At 43.4% G+C, this 19292-nt stretch overlaps 1 protein-coding gene across 2 annotated transcripts in view; it reads right to left on the bottom strand.

Annotated features, from left to right (window-relative positions):
* Positions 1 to 19292, bottom strand: part of Ankrd44 (ankyrin repeat domain 44) — a 267140-nt gene that overhangs the window by 94554 nt on the left and 153294 nt on the right. For both annotated transcript variants that reach the window (XM_055616616.1, XM_055616615.1), the window contains exons 6-9: positions 19060 to 19147; positions 16303 to 16445; positions 15113 to 15325; positions 7030 to 7108 (exon numbers count right to left, since the gene is read on the bottom strand). In XM_055616616.1, the coding sequence (XP_055472591.1) occupies positions 7030 to 7108; positions 15113 to 15325; positions 16303 to 16445; positions 19060 to 19147 (523 nt within the window). The remainder of the gene's footprint in view (positions 1 to 7029; positions 7109 to 15112; positions 15326 to 16302; positions 16446 to 19059; positions 19148 to 19292) is intronic.

Genomic DNA, 19292 nt, shown 5'->3' with positions numbered 1-19292 from the left:
GAAAGAAAGAAAGAAAGAAAGAAAGAAAGAAAGAAAGAAAGAAAGAAGGAAGGAAGGAAGGAAGGAAGGAAGGAAGGAAGGAAGGAAAAAAATTAAAGGACAAAAGAAAGATGCAGAAAATGAAAGGGTGAAGCCAAGTAGGAAAGATAGCATGGGAGGATGAATCACAGTGGGTGCTTGTGTTTGCATAAACAAATATACTCATTAGCAACACTTAAAAATTTAAGTACCCAGAGTGTTAGAGCACAGATGGGTCATTCTGAGGTGTTAGCTTTTGGTTATCCTATTTGGAAATAAATCTCTGCATCATTTTTGAGCTATCAGACCATGTTCATAGATAACAGGTATAGGGTAGATCTCAATGAATGTTTTGCCAAATAGTCAACATCAGTCCCCTGTACTGAAAAAAGGAAGCCAAAAGTCACCAGTCAACAATGTCCCATCACCTTTGACCTGATTTACATTATTAGTTATATTAATATAGTAATATATTCATATTGTCATAAAATATACTAATACTATAATATCTAGTACACATACCTAAACTGCATGCACACCTGTATTTGTCAAAATAAGAAATGCAAAAATATGAATGAATGGCTTTGATCAAGCTATGATATGCTTGTTCTAAACAATGTTTTATTAATGAATATGACCAAATAAAACACAAAAACAAGAAAAGAAGACATTGTTCTGAAACATTTTTTTCAATTTTTGTGTGTGCATTTGTATGTTCATGTGAGTGGATCTGAACATATCTGTGTGTATTTGTGTGCATCTGTGCATTTGTATGTGTGTGCATGTGTGGAGATTATATGCAGGATTTAACAGGTGAGTTCATATAGTATAGAAATATCTGTATCTTGTATTCTCCCTTAATGCTACATTATAAATACTTCCATGTGTATTTTTTCAAAATATAACTATAAATGGCTATATAATATCTGTAATTTGGAGCATTTACTTAACAAGTCCCCAGTCACTAGACATTACAGGCTCTTTCCAGATTTTGGCTATTAAGATGAACAGAAGAGGAAGAGGGAGAAAACAGGGAACAGGAAAGAAGCCTACCACAGAGGGTCTCTGAAAGACTCTACCCAGCAGGGTATTAAAGCAGATGCTGAGACTCATAGCCAAACTTAGGGCAGAGTGCAGGGAATCTTATGAAAGAAGGGGGAGATAGGAAAATCTGGAGGAGACAGGAGCTCCACAAGATGACCAACAGAGCCAAAATATCTGGGCACAGGGCTCTTTTCTGAGACTGATACTCCAACCAAGGACCATGCATGAAGATAACCTAGAATCCCTGAATAGATGAAGCCCATGGCAGCTCAGTCTCCAAATGGGTTCCCTAGTAAGGGGAACAGAGACTGTCTATGACATGAACTCAGTGGCTGGCTCTTTGATCACCTCCCCTTGATAGGGGAGCAGCCTTGCCAGGGTACAGAGGAAGACAATGCAGCCAGTCCTGATGAGACCTGATAGGCTAGAGTCAGATGGAAGGGGAGGAGGACCTCCCCCATCAGTGGACTGGGGATGGTGCATGGGAGGAGAAGAGGGAGGAAGGATGGGATTGGGAGGAGACAAGGGAAGGGGCTACAGCTGGGATACAAAATGAATAAACTGTAATTAATAAAGACACAAATTAATTAAAAAGATGAACAGAAGAATAAACATCTTTCTGAAAACATGTCACACTGCAGCTCACTTCCTCCAGCGGTGCTGTTAGATGCAGAACTGCTGGTTCAAAAGAGGATCCAGGCAGTCCTGATGAGACTTGCTAGGCTAGGGTCAGATGGCAGGGGAGGAGGACTCCCCCTTTCAGTGGACTAGGGGAAGAGAATAGGGGGGATTAGGAAGGGAGGGTGGGACTGGGAGGAGATGAGGGAGGGGGCTACAATCGGGTTATTAAATGAATAAGTCGGAAAAAGAAAAGGCAAATACAGGCTCTGAGCAGCAGCAGAAGCACAGCTTCGGGGAAAGGCTGTGTCAGCTGACCTCCCTGTGAAGGGTCCTCAAGCATTACTGCAGGGCCTTCCTGGATCTGTGAAAGAGCATGAACTTCCAGGCCTGGACCCACTTGTGATAAAAATATCAGCATGCCTCCCTCATATCTGCACATCTCTTCAGTCCAAGGAGCCAACAAATCCCACTTTTGCTCATCTCAGTCAACACATCACCAGGGTTGTTGATTTTTCAGGAGGTGATATTTTTTTATTGGACAAGTACATTGTTACAATATGGCAGTTGATAACAATCTTTGCAATAAAATAAAATTCTAAAATGTGCGGCCTTTGTGAAGGAGGCGAAAGCTTCAAAAACTGTGCCCATCACTGACAGCGCTGAGGTGCTCCCGCTGTCTCAGAGACGTGTGTGTCTAGATCTTCACCTGGAGAATTACCCTGTTGCTGAGAAGTCTGTGCGTGCACAGCTGACAACGCTGTTTACGAAGGGTAACTCCTCTTTCCTCTGACCACAGCAGAGAAGTATCAATGGCAACCTGAATCCAAGCCCTGCTCTTTACTCACATCTGTGTCTCTCTGTGGAATTCATTACCATTTTTAGAATGAGTTATTTAAACACACTATGGTCATTCCTGTAAAATAGTAACTATGTTATCTTTCTATATATACCTATACAGAGAGAGAAAATTATATATTCCAAAACTTATACCAAATTGCCAATAGCAATTCTGACTAGGGAGATCATTCAGTGATTTCATTTTGGTTTGCAGTGAATGTTCAATTATTTTGTAATAATAAAAATGATAAATATTGTGATCATGTAGAGACTAGAGATATCTCACTGTGACCTGATTTTAGAGGCTTCTATTTAGATCAATTCACTTTTATGACCTGAGAGTATTTTTGGCAGCCATTTGGCCTCCATGGTTAGTCCAGCACAGTCCAGGGTGTATGCATCTGTCAAAGGACCTGAGTTGTGGTCTGCCTGAAAAGTTCAGCCATGGAGCTGGTCTAGGGAAAAGAGGAGGGAGATCCTAGACTTTAGAGGAGCCTTTGTTCCAAATACCATTACATAGCCACACATCCTTCTGTGCTGAGAGCCACCAAAGGTTTCTGATGACATGTAGGGCCTAGGTTTACCACCCTCAAATTGGACAGAGAAAGAGGAGGATGAAAATATCAACAAGGATAAGAACACCACTTTAGTCTGAATCTGAAAGGTTTCTCATTGACACTGTCATTTTATAAGTCAACTTAAAGCCATGTAAGAAAAATCGCCATATATATATATATATATATATATATATATATTTACATATACACACACGCACACACACATATATATACACATATGGATATATGTGCATTTGCTGTCATTTAAAATATGTTTTAGTGGATCATACGATAGAAAAAATAAGAGAGACTTGCATTTCTATCTGAAAATATGTTTCCATTAAAGTAAATCCTCTGGGTGAGTGAGTTTTTATTTTATCAGCGCTCCACAGACATTTTCATTTCCATTTCCACTTGTAACTCTTTAAGCTTTGCTCTGAGTCTACATTAAATATCTTCACCATTCATGTGAAGGTTGCATGTTAAATAGGTCAAACTGATCATTAATAATCAGTGAGTAAAATAAGCTTTTACCACATTAAAGGCATGTATGGCGTGTTCAAAGGGATTATTGGCATTCATCCGAAACTAGCTCTTCATTCACAAACAAGAATGGTCATGTTATATTGCTTCAGAAGGACTAAGAGCCAAAGAGTAAAAAAATCTCATGCTGAGTCATCATAAGCTAGTACTTTGAGAAGTTTTAAAAATAAAGAGGGCTAGTACTGGCAGAATCTAAGGCAATGGCATTTTTGAACTTTGTAACTTGCTGGACAGCATGTGAGGCTGATGCCTTGTGCCAATAGCTGCACCAAACGCCTGATTCCACACGGTGCCATCTTGTAGTTCCCACCCTCTCCTGCTGTGACACGGTGGCTTACAACAGCAAACAGTGCGATTTGGGACCATGTACATACACTTTGTTTTCTAACTGGAAAAGGAAAAGTTGTGGGTTTTGTACTTGTTTGTTTCAGGGCTTGCCTTCCCAAAGCTGAATGATGCTGGAGGAAGGAGGTTTTCTCATGGATTTAATAATCCTGACTGGAGAGCAGACTTGGAGGAATGCTCTCCAGGAGCAGAACATCGAAGCTGCCTAACAAGAAGAAATACACAGGGCATTCCCCAGTGGCATGGCCAACTGTGTCCCCTTGCAATAGTGCCTCCTAACACAGAGAAGTTTATGTGAGCAGTGACAAGCTCTGGAAACCGACACCAGGCCTGGGTGTGAGCCTCTAGGGAGGCAGGGGCTCAGCAGGAGCAGTATTTTTTTTCCAGAAGGAAGAAAATAAACAGGAAGAAAGAAAAGACCTTCCTCTGCTCCCTAAGAACATTTTTCAAATACCAGGAAGGTCAAATGGAGGAGTTGACAGTTCTCATGGACGTAATAAAAGCAGAGAGGAAAAAGCACTGAGTTGTCCATCTGTAGGGACAACTCTATCTCAAGCATAGGCAATTCTGAACTGGACTCAAGTTTGAAAGAACACCGTTAAGTACCAGTTCTTCAGGGAGACATATCTGCACGTATGGTGTCCAACAGGCTGCTCTCCAATGCTAGACTGTGTCCCAATTCCTACTCCCCCACATGCTGCTCAGAAAACCCAACACCACCGGTGATAGCTGCCCAGCCTTAATTGAGGTGAGGTTGGTAACAGTGCTCCTTCCTCCCGGAACAGTGAGAGGGAATTATGCGATGTATGGCTAAGCGCCTGGCACAGCATGAACATTTAGCTGGCCTCTGTATTACAGCTGCTGCGTATCGTATCATCAGTTCAGGCCTGAGGATCCTAGACCACCTATCGGCCAGATGCCAGCTAGGCACAGGTGGGATAAGCTTTAAGACAAGGGCTCTTACACACAGAAGCTAAGACTCTCAGCCCCTGCCCTAACCTCAAAGTGCAGGAGACTCAAAGTGTGACCAATGGAGAAGTCAAGGCAGCCAACAGGCCCCAGGAGTGCTGTAAGCATGCTGGAAGAGGGCGGCTGGGCCAAACGCTACACTGGAGGAGATACAGGTGTGCTCTCGCAGAAGGAGAGACTAGTAAAAAGGCAGCTCATAGGTTTGAAACATGTTCTCAGGGCTGAAGAGCTGGCCCAGTAGTTAAGAACATTTAGCAGAAGACAGACTTTGTTTCCTAGAGTCTATTGTGTGTGCACAAGGACCTGTCATTCCAATTCCAGGGAGTCAATCCTGATTGACACCCTCTTCTGGTCTTTGCGAGAATCAGGAATACACAGAGTGCACATACATACATACACATAATTTCTGTAATTCTTCTTAATTCTTTTAATTCTTCTCTCCACCTTGTTTATGCTACTGGAGATTGCTTTAATAAGAAATACGTTTTTGTTTCATATAGCTAAAGTCCACTGATAAAACTCATAGTAAAAGAAGTTCAAGGGGCTGGGGAGATGGCCCAGTGATTAAGAGCCCTTGCCCTGCAACCACAAGGACTTAAGTTCCAATACCCAGCAGCCACATAAAGAACTGAGTGTGGCTGATTATGTTCATAACCCCAGCACTGGGAGGGAGAGAGGGAGAGGAGAATAGAGCTAGAGAGAAAGAGAGAGAGCAGACCCAAGAGCTCACTGACCAGCTTGGCTGCAACCCCCAGATGCTCAGTGAGAGAGCCCTTCTCAAGACAATGAGACAGAGACAGGAAGACCACACCAAACATCCTGCTCTAGCCTCAGCACGAGCTTGCTCAGGCACTCAGACACATATGTTCTCATATGTATATCACACATAACATACAAAAATATGTTGTAAAATATATATTTATATATAATGTGAATATTTAAATTTAAGCCTGCTTTGTTTTGAGGGGGATAGATACTTCCTGAAAAGCTGGGGAGAAACATAATAGGATAAGAAAGTGGAGAGGCCTTTATTTTCTGTTAGGAGTGACGGGCATTGTGCAGGGAATTCCCACGTCTCCTTCTTGACTCTCCGAAAGCTTGCTTGGGTGTCTTTCCTCACACAGCTTCACTGACAAGCCTGTGAATGTCCCCTGCACTGCTGTGGATATGTCACTTCCTAAGCATCATCAGTGACCCGTGTTTGGTTTGGTTGGTTGGTTTTGGTTTTATGACTTGAGGGCCTAAGTTATAACTCAGTACCACTAAGTTTCCATGCTGCCCCAGACTCTTGCAGCTATAAAATAGAGAATCCAAGAAAAGCCATTCACACTAGAATTTTGAGAACTGGATGATGGTTTGAGTCTACAAAACATAATTTAGGCATTACCAAATTGACCAGGAATGTCAGCTTACTTGTCCAATGCAAACCCGTGTTTTGTTGTCCTTGTTTTTAAATTGTCTCTAAGGCAATTGCTCAGATCATATAAGTTGTGTTGTCAAAGTTAATCTGCTCACAGAGGCCCTCCGTGGCCCTAAGGGTAATGACCTGTGACATGCAATGGGACGTCAGGGACTCTGGCCTCGGGGATGGCCCAGTGACATTCAAGTACACTTTTGTTGGGAGCCTGGAAAATTACTGTGCTACATGGCTTTCCCAGCTCTCTGTCAAGCCTGTGGTTTCACCACAAACTTACCTGCTTAAACCCTGAGTCACTTCACCTCTTTCTTCCTTTGTCCGAGTGGTTTAATGAGCTTAAACTTGGGACCTTTACTGGCTTCAACAATCTATAAACAACTCAGATCAGCTGTCAGAAAATGCAAGCCACAGAGGCTTAGCTTCGTTAAAAGTGAAGCCTATCCATCTTTCCAGTGGCCAAGCACACATTTTTCCCGTCCGGGAACTGACTACAACATGGTTTTCCATTCTCCCCGCTAATGGGGGAGACGGTGAGCATTCAGCAAGACTGCAAAGCCTTGTGTAAACCCATGCCTCCTAAATCCCAAACACAGCACCGATTTTCATATAGCCCATTAAAGCCGGTGCAATCTGAGAAAACCGCTCAAGGTTTTAAGACCACGGAAGCATACCCCTTACCATTCTGGATGAGGGTTTGTGAGCGCGTGAACCGTCCGTGGACAGCCGTCATGTGCAGGGGACTTTTGCCATCTTTACTCTACAAAATGAGAAAGGAGAAACAAGTTGTGAGCCGGTATCATTGGCCTGAGACTCACTGTGAAAGCCACTCTCTATGCCCTGGAAACACCGGTTTCAACTTTTGTTTTACAAGTGCAGTCAACAACTACAAAGAGTCAATTTTGAAATAAAGAGATAACGAATCTAAGGGGCAGAGGCTGAGGAGGACCAGGACAAACGTATTCCAGGCATGACAGGACTGGGCTCTCAGGAACTCCCAGCAGCCCCTGTTCCCTCCACAAAAGCAACCCAGTTAGCTCAGGGATGGGGGAGGGGCTGTGGAGCTATTGACCACTGATGGCTGCCAGCGGAAGGAAAGTCAGTTTAATTGAGGGGTGTGGTCTCTGGTGAGCTGACCTTGCTCCAGTGAATAGCCCCACATCCATGCATATCTGATCGAGGGAGAGAGCAGTTAAATTTGATCAACATTCACTGGATACATGTATGAAATTCTCAAAGAATAAAAATATTACATAAGAAGATGCAACATATGTAAGGCCTCTCCAGCCACTTATCACATCACATCTTTAAATTTTTTAACTTTTGCTTATTGTTACTACTATTACGTGTGTGTGTGTGGTGTGTGTGTGTGGTGTGTGTGTGTGTGTACGTGCGTGTTCGTGTGTGTGTGTGTGTGTGTGTGTGTGTGTGTGTGTGTGTGTGTGGACAATGGTGGAAAGGGGACAGGGATGGTGTACATGTGGAAACCAGAGGATAGCTTTGCAGGGTACAATCTCTTCTTCTAGCTACAGGTGGGTTCCGGAGATCAACCTCAGGCCATAGGCTTGCACATCAAGTGTCTCTTCCTGCTGAGCCATCTCACCAGCCTAAAAAAAGTATAGACATCCCATCTTATGAAGTCTTAGAGAAGTGATCACCCAACATGATTTCTCCTCCCTGTCATCAGCCAACAAAGGACATCTCCTTGGGTGTTCTCAGCCGCTAGAGAGGGGAGCGAATTTGCATGGGCCTGGCTGACCTGCAGCTGACTAAGCTGATTCAACTCTCAAAACCAAGGGGAAACGCTGCACCATCGCCTGCATTTTACTTTGGCAGATAATAAATGTGTGCGGAATTTACACGCGCCTTACTCATGACCAAAAAAAAGTCATGAAACTTCCTAAAACAGACTAAGGCAAAACATAGGAAATGTACAGAACTTATCTCCTGACTGTCAGCAGACCAAAGACCAGACTCCCCCGCAGCTGACTGAGAAATGAAAATGCAGCTCGGAGAAACTGAAGGGGTGCAGAATTCCCTCAACTCACCGCAGCTCCACTCGGCATTCCTGACCTTGGGATCACATGGACCTGTTCGCATTCAGTTGAAACCACGCCTGGGAGCTTGGCCCTACGACGTGCAGTGTGAAGCCCTGGAGGTGCGGAGGGCTGGCAGGCGAGCAGCAGACACTGGAGAGGACTGCTGCCGAGGGACGCTCCTCGTGGGAAGGGAACTTGTTACAGGCATTTTAGGCTTACGACAGGTTTGGACTTACAGTGAGGAGTGTCCCTGTCTTCGTGCAAGTACTGCATTTTAATTTTATTGCACTTTAATTCACTTACTTAATGTGCTTGTGTGTGGAGGCATTTGCCACCACGCACGTATGGAGGTCAGAGGGTAACTTGAGGGAGCCAGTTCTCATCTTCTATCATGTGGTACCCAAAGTTCTAAGTTGTGTCAGCAGGCTTGGTGGCAGGAGCCTTTACCTGCTGAGCCAGTTTGCTGGCCCTTCGGTGTTCTTTAAAACTTATATCACTGTTATTTTCCTAAATATCTATAGAAATATTGTTTTCAAGTCCAAGGTTAAAAAAAATGAAGTGTCACATATGAATATTCAATCTTGTGATAAAAATCTAAACATCTGTGCTTTAAAATGGCTTTGTTTTTAAAATCCCTAATTAAAAGCAGATAATCATCAAGCACCTCTTCAAGGAGATCCACTCCTACCCATGGATGCTTATGGGTGATACCAATTCTGTGTGCTAGTTCACAGCTACTGAATGCGCTCAGGACATGAGCATCACCACCCCAAGCTTGCATGGCACACTCAAGGTTAAGGGCAAGCTTTAGACTGTGGGGTTTTTTGTTTGTTTGTTTGTTTTTGTTTTTTAATATAAGAAAGAGCTCTATTATACCCTATCCATACTCCTTTGAAAAGAGGAAAGTACTTACACAAAGTCTATGCCAACTGAAGAGTTAACCACAGTGGTAACTGCATCTTAACTGAAGAAAAGACACTATGGTGAAAATTTTCTTCAGCAGATGGGAGGGAAGGTAATAGGATCCATGTAATGTGAGTATAGCCTGAACCAGAACATTCTGAGAAAGGACAGACGTAAGCTCAACAACACCTTTTAAAGGAAAATCCACTGGGAGAATGAGGCTTGCCTTCACCGCTGACCTTGACACATTCATGGACATTTCTAAAAGCCATGTAACTCCAGAGCCTGGTCTGAAATGGAGATAGTTCCAGTAACTCAAATAGGTGGGAACTGCCCTGGAATATGAAATAAAAAAAAGTACAAACCCTTCAGGTAAGAGCGATAGCCGCCCAAGACTCTCGGAAAGTAAAGGTGGGAGCGTCAGAGCTGACTCTAACTTGTCCGTAGGTGGTGCTGTTTCTTTAAATTTAGCTCCAGTATTTGCTCTTAGATTTACTATAAAACCATAAGTAATTATGATTTAATTTAATGTGTATAAAGCTACAAATACTTTGGTGTTTAGGAACTATCTTGATAAATATTGAAGCAAGCACCTTCCCATGCCTGGAGAAGAACCTGAAGGCTCTACCAAGGATTACTCACTTAGTAGCTGAGAGCCAAAGCAGAGGCAAGCAGTTACTAGTGCATAGACTGCAAAACCCAGTCCAGTGTAGAAGAGAGTAACCACCATGCTCTGCCCCGTGAGAGTGTTTGGGTCTCTGGTAAAGGAACAAATAAGCAGAGATGACCACAGGTGATAGAACACGAAAGATGAGCTGTTTCGTATGGATAGCGCTCATTTCAGATCTATCCTTGCAGACTCTGGTCTACTGATTAGACTAGGCAATAGCCAGTTGTCCTGAGTTTCATGGCTACCATTTGGGGGACACTTTGCTTACATGGTATGAACGGACAGAGTGCTCACTGTTTAAAAAAAAACAAACAAACAAACAAACAAAAAAAAAAAAAAAAACCACCTGACAACCAAAGACACTCAAAGGCCAATCTTCTTTCTTTGGCCTTTAAATTTTAGAGCTCAATATTAAAGCTGAGGCTCTAAACTGTGCTGCACTTCATTTTCTGCCTAAAAATAAAATCTTCGCACTGGGACCTGGTTGTTGTTACTGTCCCTGGAACTTGGACAAGGGCAATACTGCCTATATACTCGGGGAGATTGTGTCCAATCCTTCTATTTGCTCAAGGCTTTGCTTTTATGGAAAATAATTCTTTTCTTAATTCCTAGTCTCCCTCCAATATCCTGGGTATAGTTTTCCCATCAGATTTAAGACTTTAAATTTTTTATTTTGAGAATTCACTTAATTAAACAAGAAGCCCTTTTGTTATGTGTGGCCAAGCCCTGAGTCATAAGGGAATGCTAGCAAGATTTAAGATTACTTTGTGGTAAATACTAGTACTTTTTTGTAGGGTAGAGGACAGCATTGCCCCTGAATTAAGTAGAATATGTGAATCATCTTGACCATCACGTTCCTCAGGTATCCATCCATCCTTCCTTCCATTCAAAATGCCTTCTCTGATCATCCTCCCACACATCCCGCAGCTTCCTCCCTAAACAGCATTGATACTCCTTGGAGACAGGGCACGTTCTGTGGCCTGCTGCATCCTAGCGTCACAGGAGTCAGCGCCCTATCACAAGGCGATAACACTGCTATGAGATCACACTAAGTTGAGATATGGGTGTCATTTATGTAAACTCAGGTACCCAACAAAGCTCCCTAAGTCAATGGAAGTTCAGTTTGTTTCGTTCTTAATAGTTCAAATGCCAAAGATGCTATGTGCGGACGCAAATCTTCACTTTTTCTTTACTTCCTTCCTTTACTTCCTCTCCAAAATTCCCAATTATGTTTCTTCTGCTGCTTCCTCCTGCCTGTTCCAGTTTGTGAACACCATTCTGTAAGTTATCCCTGAAACAGACAGACAAGGCAACTGGCCCACTCACGTCAGATCTGTGGCAGGCTTCAGCTTCAATCATCTCCTAGGTATAAATGCTCCAAAGGTCCATGGACAGAGAATGGAAACCATGGCCAGACTAAATGTTAGATGTCAGGAATTAGATAATGTGGCTGCAGCAATCTCTGAGACTGTTTTTCTTCCCTGTCCACTGTGGCTTTGTATGTAGTACCTTCTTGAAGTCTTTGAGTGTTTGTTAAAAAAACATATATGTATGTGTGTGTGTGTGTGTGTGTGTGTGTGTGTGTATCATTGAGATACTACAGAACTTATAATCTGTAATAGAGAAGAAAATGACATATTCTTATTTGCACATTACAAGTCAATCTTCAATAGATTTTTATATAAAAATAACATGTCTTTATTACTTTATCAAAGTTAAACAGTGAAAAGTAGAAGCTAAGTAAAATGAGATGAACCTAATAAAACAGGAGACTATAAAATGCACATGATACACATCCTCTCCCTTTTCTATCAGTCTTGTTACTGTTTATGAAGACACTATTTTTAGTGTTTTACAAGTGAAAAAGAAATCTAAGTGACCACTGGGTAGATACTGGCTAGATTTCAATATGCTGTTTCTGTCAAACTTGGAAAATCTTTTTAAAAAAAGGTACAAACTGTCCAATACCCACAAACATTTTCAGAATCTTAGAGCAATGTGGTACAACCCTAGAAATCTTCCTTCTGACTCAAACTGGATGGCTATATGAAAATGTGGGAGGTGGGGTGCATTTAGAATGAACGTTGAACCTTGAAGGGGGGGCTGAAGGTAATTACTCACAGCCGATAGACACGGGAGATGAGGGGAGGCCAAGAAAGGCTCGATATGAATTCAAAACTTCACAGAAAGAAGATTCAGATAACCCATCAAGAGTTTTAAGATGCCATTTCCTTCATTCTATTTAAGGTTAACATTCTATAAGGAAAACTAAGCACCAAGGGTAAGTAAATATGCATTTAACCTGGCCCATTTTCAGAAAATTTACTTATGTAAGTGTGTGTGTGTGTGTGTGTGTACATGATGTATACGTACATGTAAATGTACGTGTATATGTATGTGTGACTAAGTGTATATACGTGTACTATATTCGTGTGTACAGGTGCCTGCAGATACCAGAAGATGGCGTTGGATTCTCTGAAACTGGAGTCACAGTTTTTAAACCCTCTGTAGGTACCAGGAACTCAACCCAATCCTTTGCAAGAGCAGCAGCAGCTGTTAAACTGCCGAGCCGTTTCTCCAACCCCTCGGGTCCACTTTAAGGGAGAGGAGATAAATAAGGCTGACGACGCAACCTCTACAGGTTAAGTCCATTATCTAATTTGAACAGAGCACTGTGCAGCCAGTTGGAAGCAGCGGGCAGGCGTGCCAGAAAGAGGCTTTCTAGCTCTGGGCATCAGACACAGAGCACCAGGATGCATTTTCAGGGGGTGGAGAGCATCAGCGAGCCGGATTAACTAAGCGGGGGGCTGGAGGAGAGCTAACTGCTGGCAAGTTGTCCTCTGACCTCCACAGCCGTGGGTGCAGTAGCATACACACCGCACCTACACAAAATACATACGAATCAGTTTTTCTCCTGTGCTTACTCTTGCTCCTGGCATCCTCTCGAGGTACGTGGACAGTATCAAGTGCTTCCCTTACGGTCAATTTGAAATAATTTGGAATGGCAACTATGTTTAATCTTCACAATGCATCCACGGTGAAGATGCCATCATTTCCCTAATTTTACAAGTAGAATAACTGAGGCGCAGACAGGTCGCTGATGGTTAGCTCTCCGAAGCCAGTGCTAGGACTGACTGGCCTATCTGAAGTTAGGACAGCCTACCTCAGAACGAAACACGTGACGGCTCTTTAGTGCCACGCCCGGTTCCCAGGTTCCATTCCTCACCTCCAGCTCCTCTCCCGTGTGCTGCCAACCTTTGTAGATTCTCTCTCTACACAGCTTCCCCCGTCAGCGGCCCCTCCCATTCCTCATCTTCATGACTCATCACCTCCACCAGTTTCACTGACTTTCAGCTACCGTGAAGCCAGCCCAGTTGCAGGTCTGCCACGGCTATGTTTATTGATTTATTCTTTTCTCAGAATGAAAAATGCTTTCTTTTGGGTTTAAAAACAACATGGCCACTGAGGAGAATCAGAGGACTTTCAAAAATAGAAAATGGAAACTAAAATCCCAAGTCAAAATTTGTTCTCTGCAGGTGGTAACTGACGCTAGTGTATCGATGCTACTCCGACGATTTTATGCCTTTTCTGTACACACGCAGACACACACAGGGAAGCTGGGGATGGTGGTGTCCGCCTGTCACCCAAACTCAGACCAGCAGAAGAAGAGAAGCATGCATGCCAATCTAGGCTACAAAGTGAGATTGTGTCTCAAAAAATAAAACAACAAAAATATGCAAATGTATGTATGTGTATATATATATATACACACTGTACTATGATAATACTAGGCCTAGGCATTAACATTCTTTATGTTTATCAACCTTAAAGCATTAGCCAACATTTTTCTAAACACTAATGATAGGAATATTTTTTTCATGAGCTTGTTGGGTATTACAAACTTTCACTTGGGCTCTACTCATTTGCTTAAAATTTCAAGCGGACTACCAGAAGTCTTCTTCTCATGAACTCTATATATTAAGCAAATATTAACTTTTGATTGGCACGTATACTGCATGCAAATTTCCATTCCTCTCCACTTTGTTTGTTAGGAGCTTCTATTTTTCCAGTTTTATTTTGTTTTACCATCTATAAGTTTGAAGCATTTGTGCACTTACATATTTTCTGGCCCTTCACGCTCTGCAGGTAGGTGACTTTGCTCTAAGAGTCCTGAATGCAAGCAGGAGAGGAGCTGAGGTTTGGGGGAGGGTGCTGAGGCTGAGGCCGGTGGGAGCTGAGGCTGAGGCCGGTGGGGGACACTGCTCAGGGTATTCTGCTACAAGGTAGATCTGTTCCAGTACCAGCCAGATGGGGAACACTGGCTGCACAGATACACAGGCTGCCTTCATCAGCCGTCACGGTGGTAAGTTACCAGTCCACACACAGCTTTTCTTCTCCGTGGCTCCTCCCTCCCTGTTCATACCATTTTCTTCTGGGAATGCCCTCTCTCAGATTAGTTCTGTGGCTCCTCTCAAATTCTCAGCTCAAAGACAAGTTCAAATTTTTATCCCCAGACAAGAAACAAGCTAACCTGTGCGTCATCTCCTTTGCAAAGTTTTATTACTCTTTCTCTCTTGGCACTCATCATGCTCTCTCCTGCCTCAAGTGTCTGAGTGTGTTTTATCTCCTGTATTGTGACTATGGACAGCCAGAGGTCACATCTCATCTTCAAGTTCTCCCCCACTGTCTTTTTTTAAGAGCAGGGCAGTCCTTGGTCAACCATGGTTGAAGGAGTGCTCTCCACTATCGGGTCAGTGTTCCTTCCCTGGAACCACTGTTTGCATCCTCTTGGAGGAAAGCATTTGAAGAGCATGCTGGGATTGGAAATAATCATTAGTCATTCCTCTGCATCATCATCAGCTCTCCCCTCTCTGCCAACCATGGATATCTAAGTTAAAATATGGGCTGAGCTAGCTCCTTAAGTGGAGCATTCACTGATTCACAAAGGAGATATGATGGAGCCTTGGTGCCTGCTTGCCGGTACCATCATACCTGAAGAGGCACCATTTTCCATGGCATCTCAACCCAGGATTAGGCTGTGTGAGCCAAAGTGCTTCCAGTTCACGGAAATGCAGCATCACGGACTGCACACGTGGTTTAGCTCAAAGGCTCAGTGCAAAGGTGTTTAAGGCAGAGAGGCTGAGTGTCATACCTGGATGTTCACATCGGCCCCATTGTTTACTAACAACTCCAGACACAGAGCGCCATGTGTGGACGCTGCTGCAAAGTGCAGGGGGGTGAAGCCGCTGTTGTTGGGCTGGTTCACATTAGCACCGTAGTCGATGAGCTCATTAACGACAGCATCCTGCCCGTTGTAGCAGGCAATGTGGAGCGCTGTGTTTCCGTAGACATTGATTTCATCAATCTGCAAAGCATCCAACACAGAGCAATTAAAGCCACTGGAGCCAGTTTACTCCATTTGCCACAAAAGGCTTAATGGCTCTGACGAGAGAAAGGAAATATCCACCCATCAGCGTAATTATTCAGAGTTCACTTGCTCCCCATCGGGTTATCCTGAGAGTGCCTGCCCTCCCCATCCCCACAAACCCCTGGGGAAAGACAGGCAAAACCAAATGACCCACAAGGTATTCAAGGTTTCAGCTTGGGGAGGAGGTTTAGCCAGCTAGAGAAAATAAACAAGATGGAAGGCGAAGATACTTCAAACTGCCAGAAAAGAACAGGCGAAAACCCAATTCATGGGCTCAGGTACCATGCTCAAGGAGAGCCAAGGAGAGGGAGGACTGGGTTAGCAAGACACTGGCTTGTGGACCCTGTGCCCTCAAGCCTGGAGCCTGACAGCTCACCAGGCTGATGTACCCGCAGAACTGAGATACGTTAGTCTGTAGCTCCCTAGTGCTTTCCTCAGACCTGCTCAAGGATCTGGCTGTTACCATCTTGGTCTCACATAGCACTTGGTTCTCTGTTCCTCTGAGCAGTACTGCTCCTAGCTGAAGGGGAATGAGACTGGCCGACTGTTCTAGCTCATTCAATCCCAGCCACCCATTCATTCTTTCCTGCTGTGAGCCACAACTTCCAAGGCCTGCTTCTGAAGGTCTTGATCATTACATATTACACTGAATATATAGAGAGAGACTATAAATATTAGCTGGGAGGAGGTGCATGAAGCCAGTGTATGTGTGCTTATACATTTCTCTTGTCTATAGTCTGTTTGTGGTTTCTGCTATTTGCCCCATCACAAGTTATCAGGCCACATAAACTAAGAAGCACATGATCCAAGGAAATAAGTTTGAATATAAATGCAAACAGGATTTCATTAAAGAGCAGAAGACGGCCCGCATGGAAAGACTTGAACCGTGCAGCGATGCAGCCATGAAGGCTTACCTCTACCCCCAGGTTCAGGAGATGCTTGACAACACTGATCTGCCCGTTGGAGGCTGCAGCATGCAGGGGGGTGTAACCCTTCTTATCCTTGCAGGTAACTTCTGCGCCATGGTTAATAAGTAGTGCGACAACGTCCAGGTGGCCTTGACAAACAGAGCAGAGAAAACATCGTTAACCTTTAGAAGACACTCTGACAACTCATTGCACCCGAAAGATCATTATTAGCCTTTTTTCCCCACCAGTATTTTCCCGATGCATTTATGAAAAAAAGAAGAAGAAAAAGCTGCCTCATGGAAAATAGTCAAGGAGCATTTGCTGGGTACCTACTATGTTTGGACATTATATAAATCCCATGGTGCGGGGGAAGGTGATTCATGTGTAACAGTGAATGAAGTAGTGGCTATTCACCATGGTAACAAAGAACCAGATTCTGACGATATATTAGTAGCACAGCCTTTTAAAAATTGTGTTGATGTTGAGTGTGTAATCCCAGCAATTAAGAGACTAAGGCAAGCAAGTTACAAGTTCAAAGGCAGAGTGGGCTACAGAGTGAATTCCAGACCAGCCTAGATGCCTGAGAAAGACCCTGCCTCAATATGGAAACAGTAACAAGGGCTGTGTTAAAATGCAAGCAATTACCATTCTTCACTCCAAAAATGCAAACATACAGACTCCCAACAGTAACAATTTAGTTTAGAAAACCAATCTAAAAAATACTCCCAGATTACTGCTAAATCTGAAATTGCCGTTGCTTTGTTGGGCTTTAATTCATAAAAGGCAATTTCTTCTGTTTCTTTGTAAAATAACTCCCATAAATTATTCACTAAAGAGAAAACCTTCCTTATCTCAACTTTTGTGGGCATTTGAACTCTGTTCCCTAATTCACGATAATAAATGAGTTTGGCCTTCATTTTGTAATTGAAGACTGTTCAAAGCTTAAGTTCACTGTTATAAACGTGACTAACCGAAGGGCAGGAGATGAATGCTGACTCAGAGACCTAAAATTCATAGGGGAGGCTGGAGGGAGGTACTAGCTTGCTTTATCAAAATTTAATTTTTTGTCTAAAAAAAAAAAAAAAATTGTATATAGAAAAAAGTTTCTCAGTTGCTAGGGGTGCTATCTCAAGCTACCTGCCCCAGTTTTCCTCCCATTATCTCCTACGGATTGTCACCTTTGTTTGTGCCCTGATGACATGAGCAAAAACGATTTGACTTCTTTGCATCACAAAAAAATATTGTAACCATACATCAGCAAAGCATAAACTTGAAGCCCCAGATTCTTTGAGTAGCTCAGGGTATACTGCAGCCCATTGGTTTTAGCCATCTCAAAGGTCTGTAATAGTCAAAAGAAAAAATAAGGGGGAGGGCAGGAGCAAACATGGTGGCACACACATGTAATTCCAGCATTTGGGAAGTAGGAGGATCAGTTCAAGGTCTTCCGCTACACAGAAATTCCTACAAAATGTTAAGGTTCTTGGGGTCTGTAAGTCTAAGAATTCATTCAGAAATTTGTCTTGGGTGGTTTTGTTTTATTCTTGCCCTCATGTACTCTTTATCCCCCTACAATTAATGTTAATTTTTGAAATGAAAAATTAAAAGATGTGTGTGCTTGTGAAACTGACTCCAACAGGCAAAATGCTCTAAGAAAGAGTCAGTCACCAATCCCATCTAGTATTTCAGTATTTGTTTTCCAAATTCCCCTTCACTGTATAGAAGTTTCCACAGCGATGGAAAATATTACACATATTAGTGTATTATACATCCTTCTGTATAGGGTGTCTCCCTCTGGAGTGTCACAGAGCTCTTGATGTTTATGAATCTCCATGGACATCATTGCTGGACTCCCTACTGTGCCCGCTGAGTGGATCCTCCGCCACTTACCAAAACAATGGCCTGAGGGTGGGCGTCAGCTTGTGTGCAGCTGGGCCTGAGAGAACCCTATCTTTTCTAATTGCAGGCTGTTCTCCAGTCAGGGATGCACAGAAGGATCTTAGTTATTCATTTCTCATGTCTGCGTTGAGGGTAAGCTGTGAGGGCCATCAGGTGCCCAAGGCCTTAGTACCAATCAAAAGAAAAGGACAAAAGAGAGATGCCACCTCTTCCTTCAGCTCCAGCGGCGTGAAGTGGACAGAGGTACAGCTGCAAGCCTCCACTTTGTGCCCAGCATAGCAGAAGCCTTATCTATGAGAACGCCTCTTCTTCCACAAGGAGAAGAGCCAGGAAGCTTCCCTCTCTTCCTTCCCTTTGTTTCTTTAAAAAATATTTATAAGTGCCAAGACAGAGAGCATGGTGTCCTTGCTTTGTTAATCGGTCTGCCTTCTTCCCCAAACACTTTATCCGATGCCATAACAAGCTAACATACACACGGTGTGTGTAGCTTTCCAATCCAGAGTGAAGAATGTTCAGCGAGGTCCAGGCCATGAGTCATCCTCCCCCTCGTTTGGGATAAATAAACCTCTGACAAGGCAACTGTCCAACTAGAGCACTTTACAGATGCCAGGAAAATGGGCCAAGTCTTCATTCAAGTGGAATCCAACCCTTAAGTCAGATTTGCCCAAGAAATCCTACATGGTCAACAGGAGGCCCATGGCATCTGTAATTAAGGTCGTACGCTTGTGGTTTTTAGTTGTTTAATATGCTGGAGATCAAAACCACGGTCTTGTGCACACTAGGCACTCTCCCTACCAATGAGGTAGCCACTGAGATAGACCCTGAGATAGACCCTGGCACTTTGCTTTCCAAACACAGACTCCTCACCCATGTACGCTGCCCAGTGGAGAGCACGCCGGTCCTTCTTGTCAAATGCGTTGATGTTTGCCCCTTTGGCCAAGAGTAAATTGACCATCTGAAAGATAACAAACAGTGAAATCAAGCATTCCCTCTGCAGTGATGAGGGCTCCTTGCCACCTGCTGGTGATCCAAACCAAATAAGCATCAACCCTAACAGCAGCTCAGGGATCCAGACTAGGAAGACAACAAGCTCTGCTGCT

Source organism: Psammomys obesus, unplaced genomic scaffold (assembly GCF_907164565.1).
Source record: "Psammomys obesus unplaced genomic scaffold, mPsaObe1.curated_primary_1811, whole genome shotgun sequence".
Lineage (NCBI taxonomy): Eukaryota > Metazoa > Chordata > Mammalia > Rodentia > Muridae > Psammomys > Psammomys obesus.
This window is presented reverse-complemented; position numbering and strand designations above follow the sequence as displayed.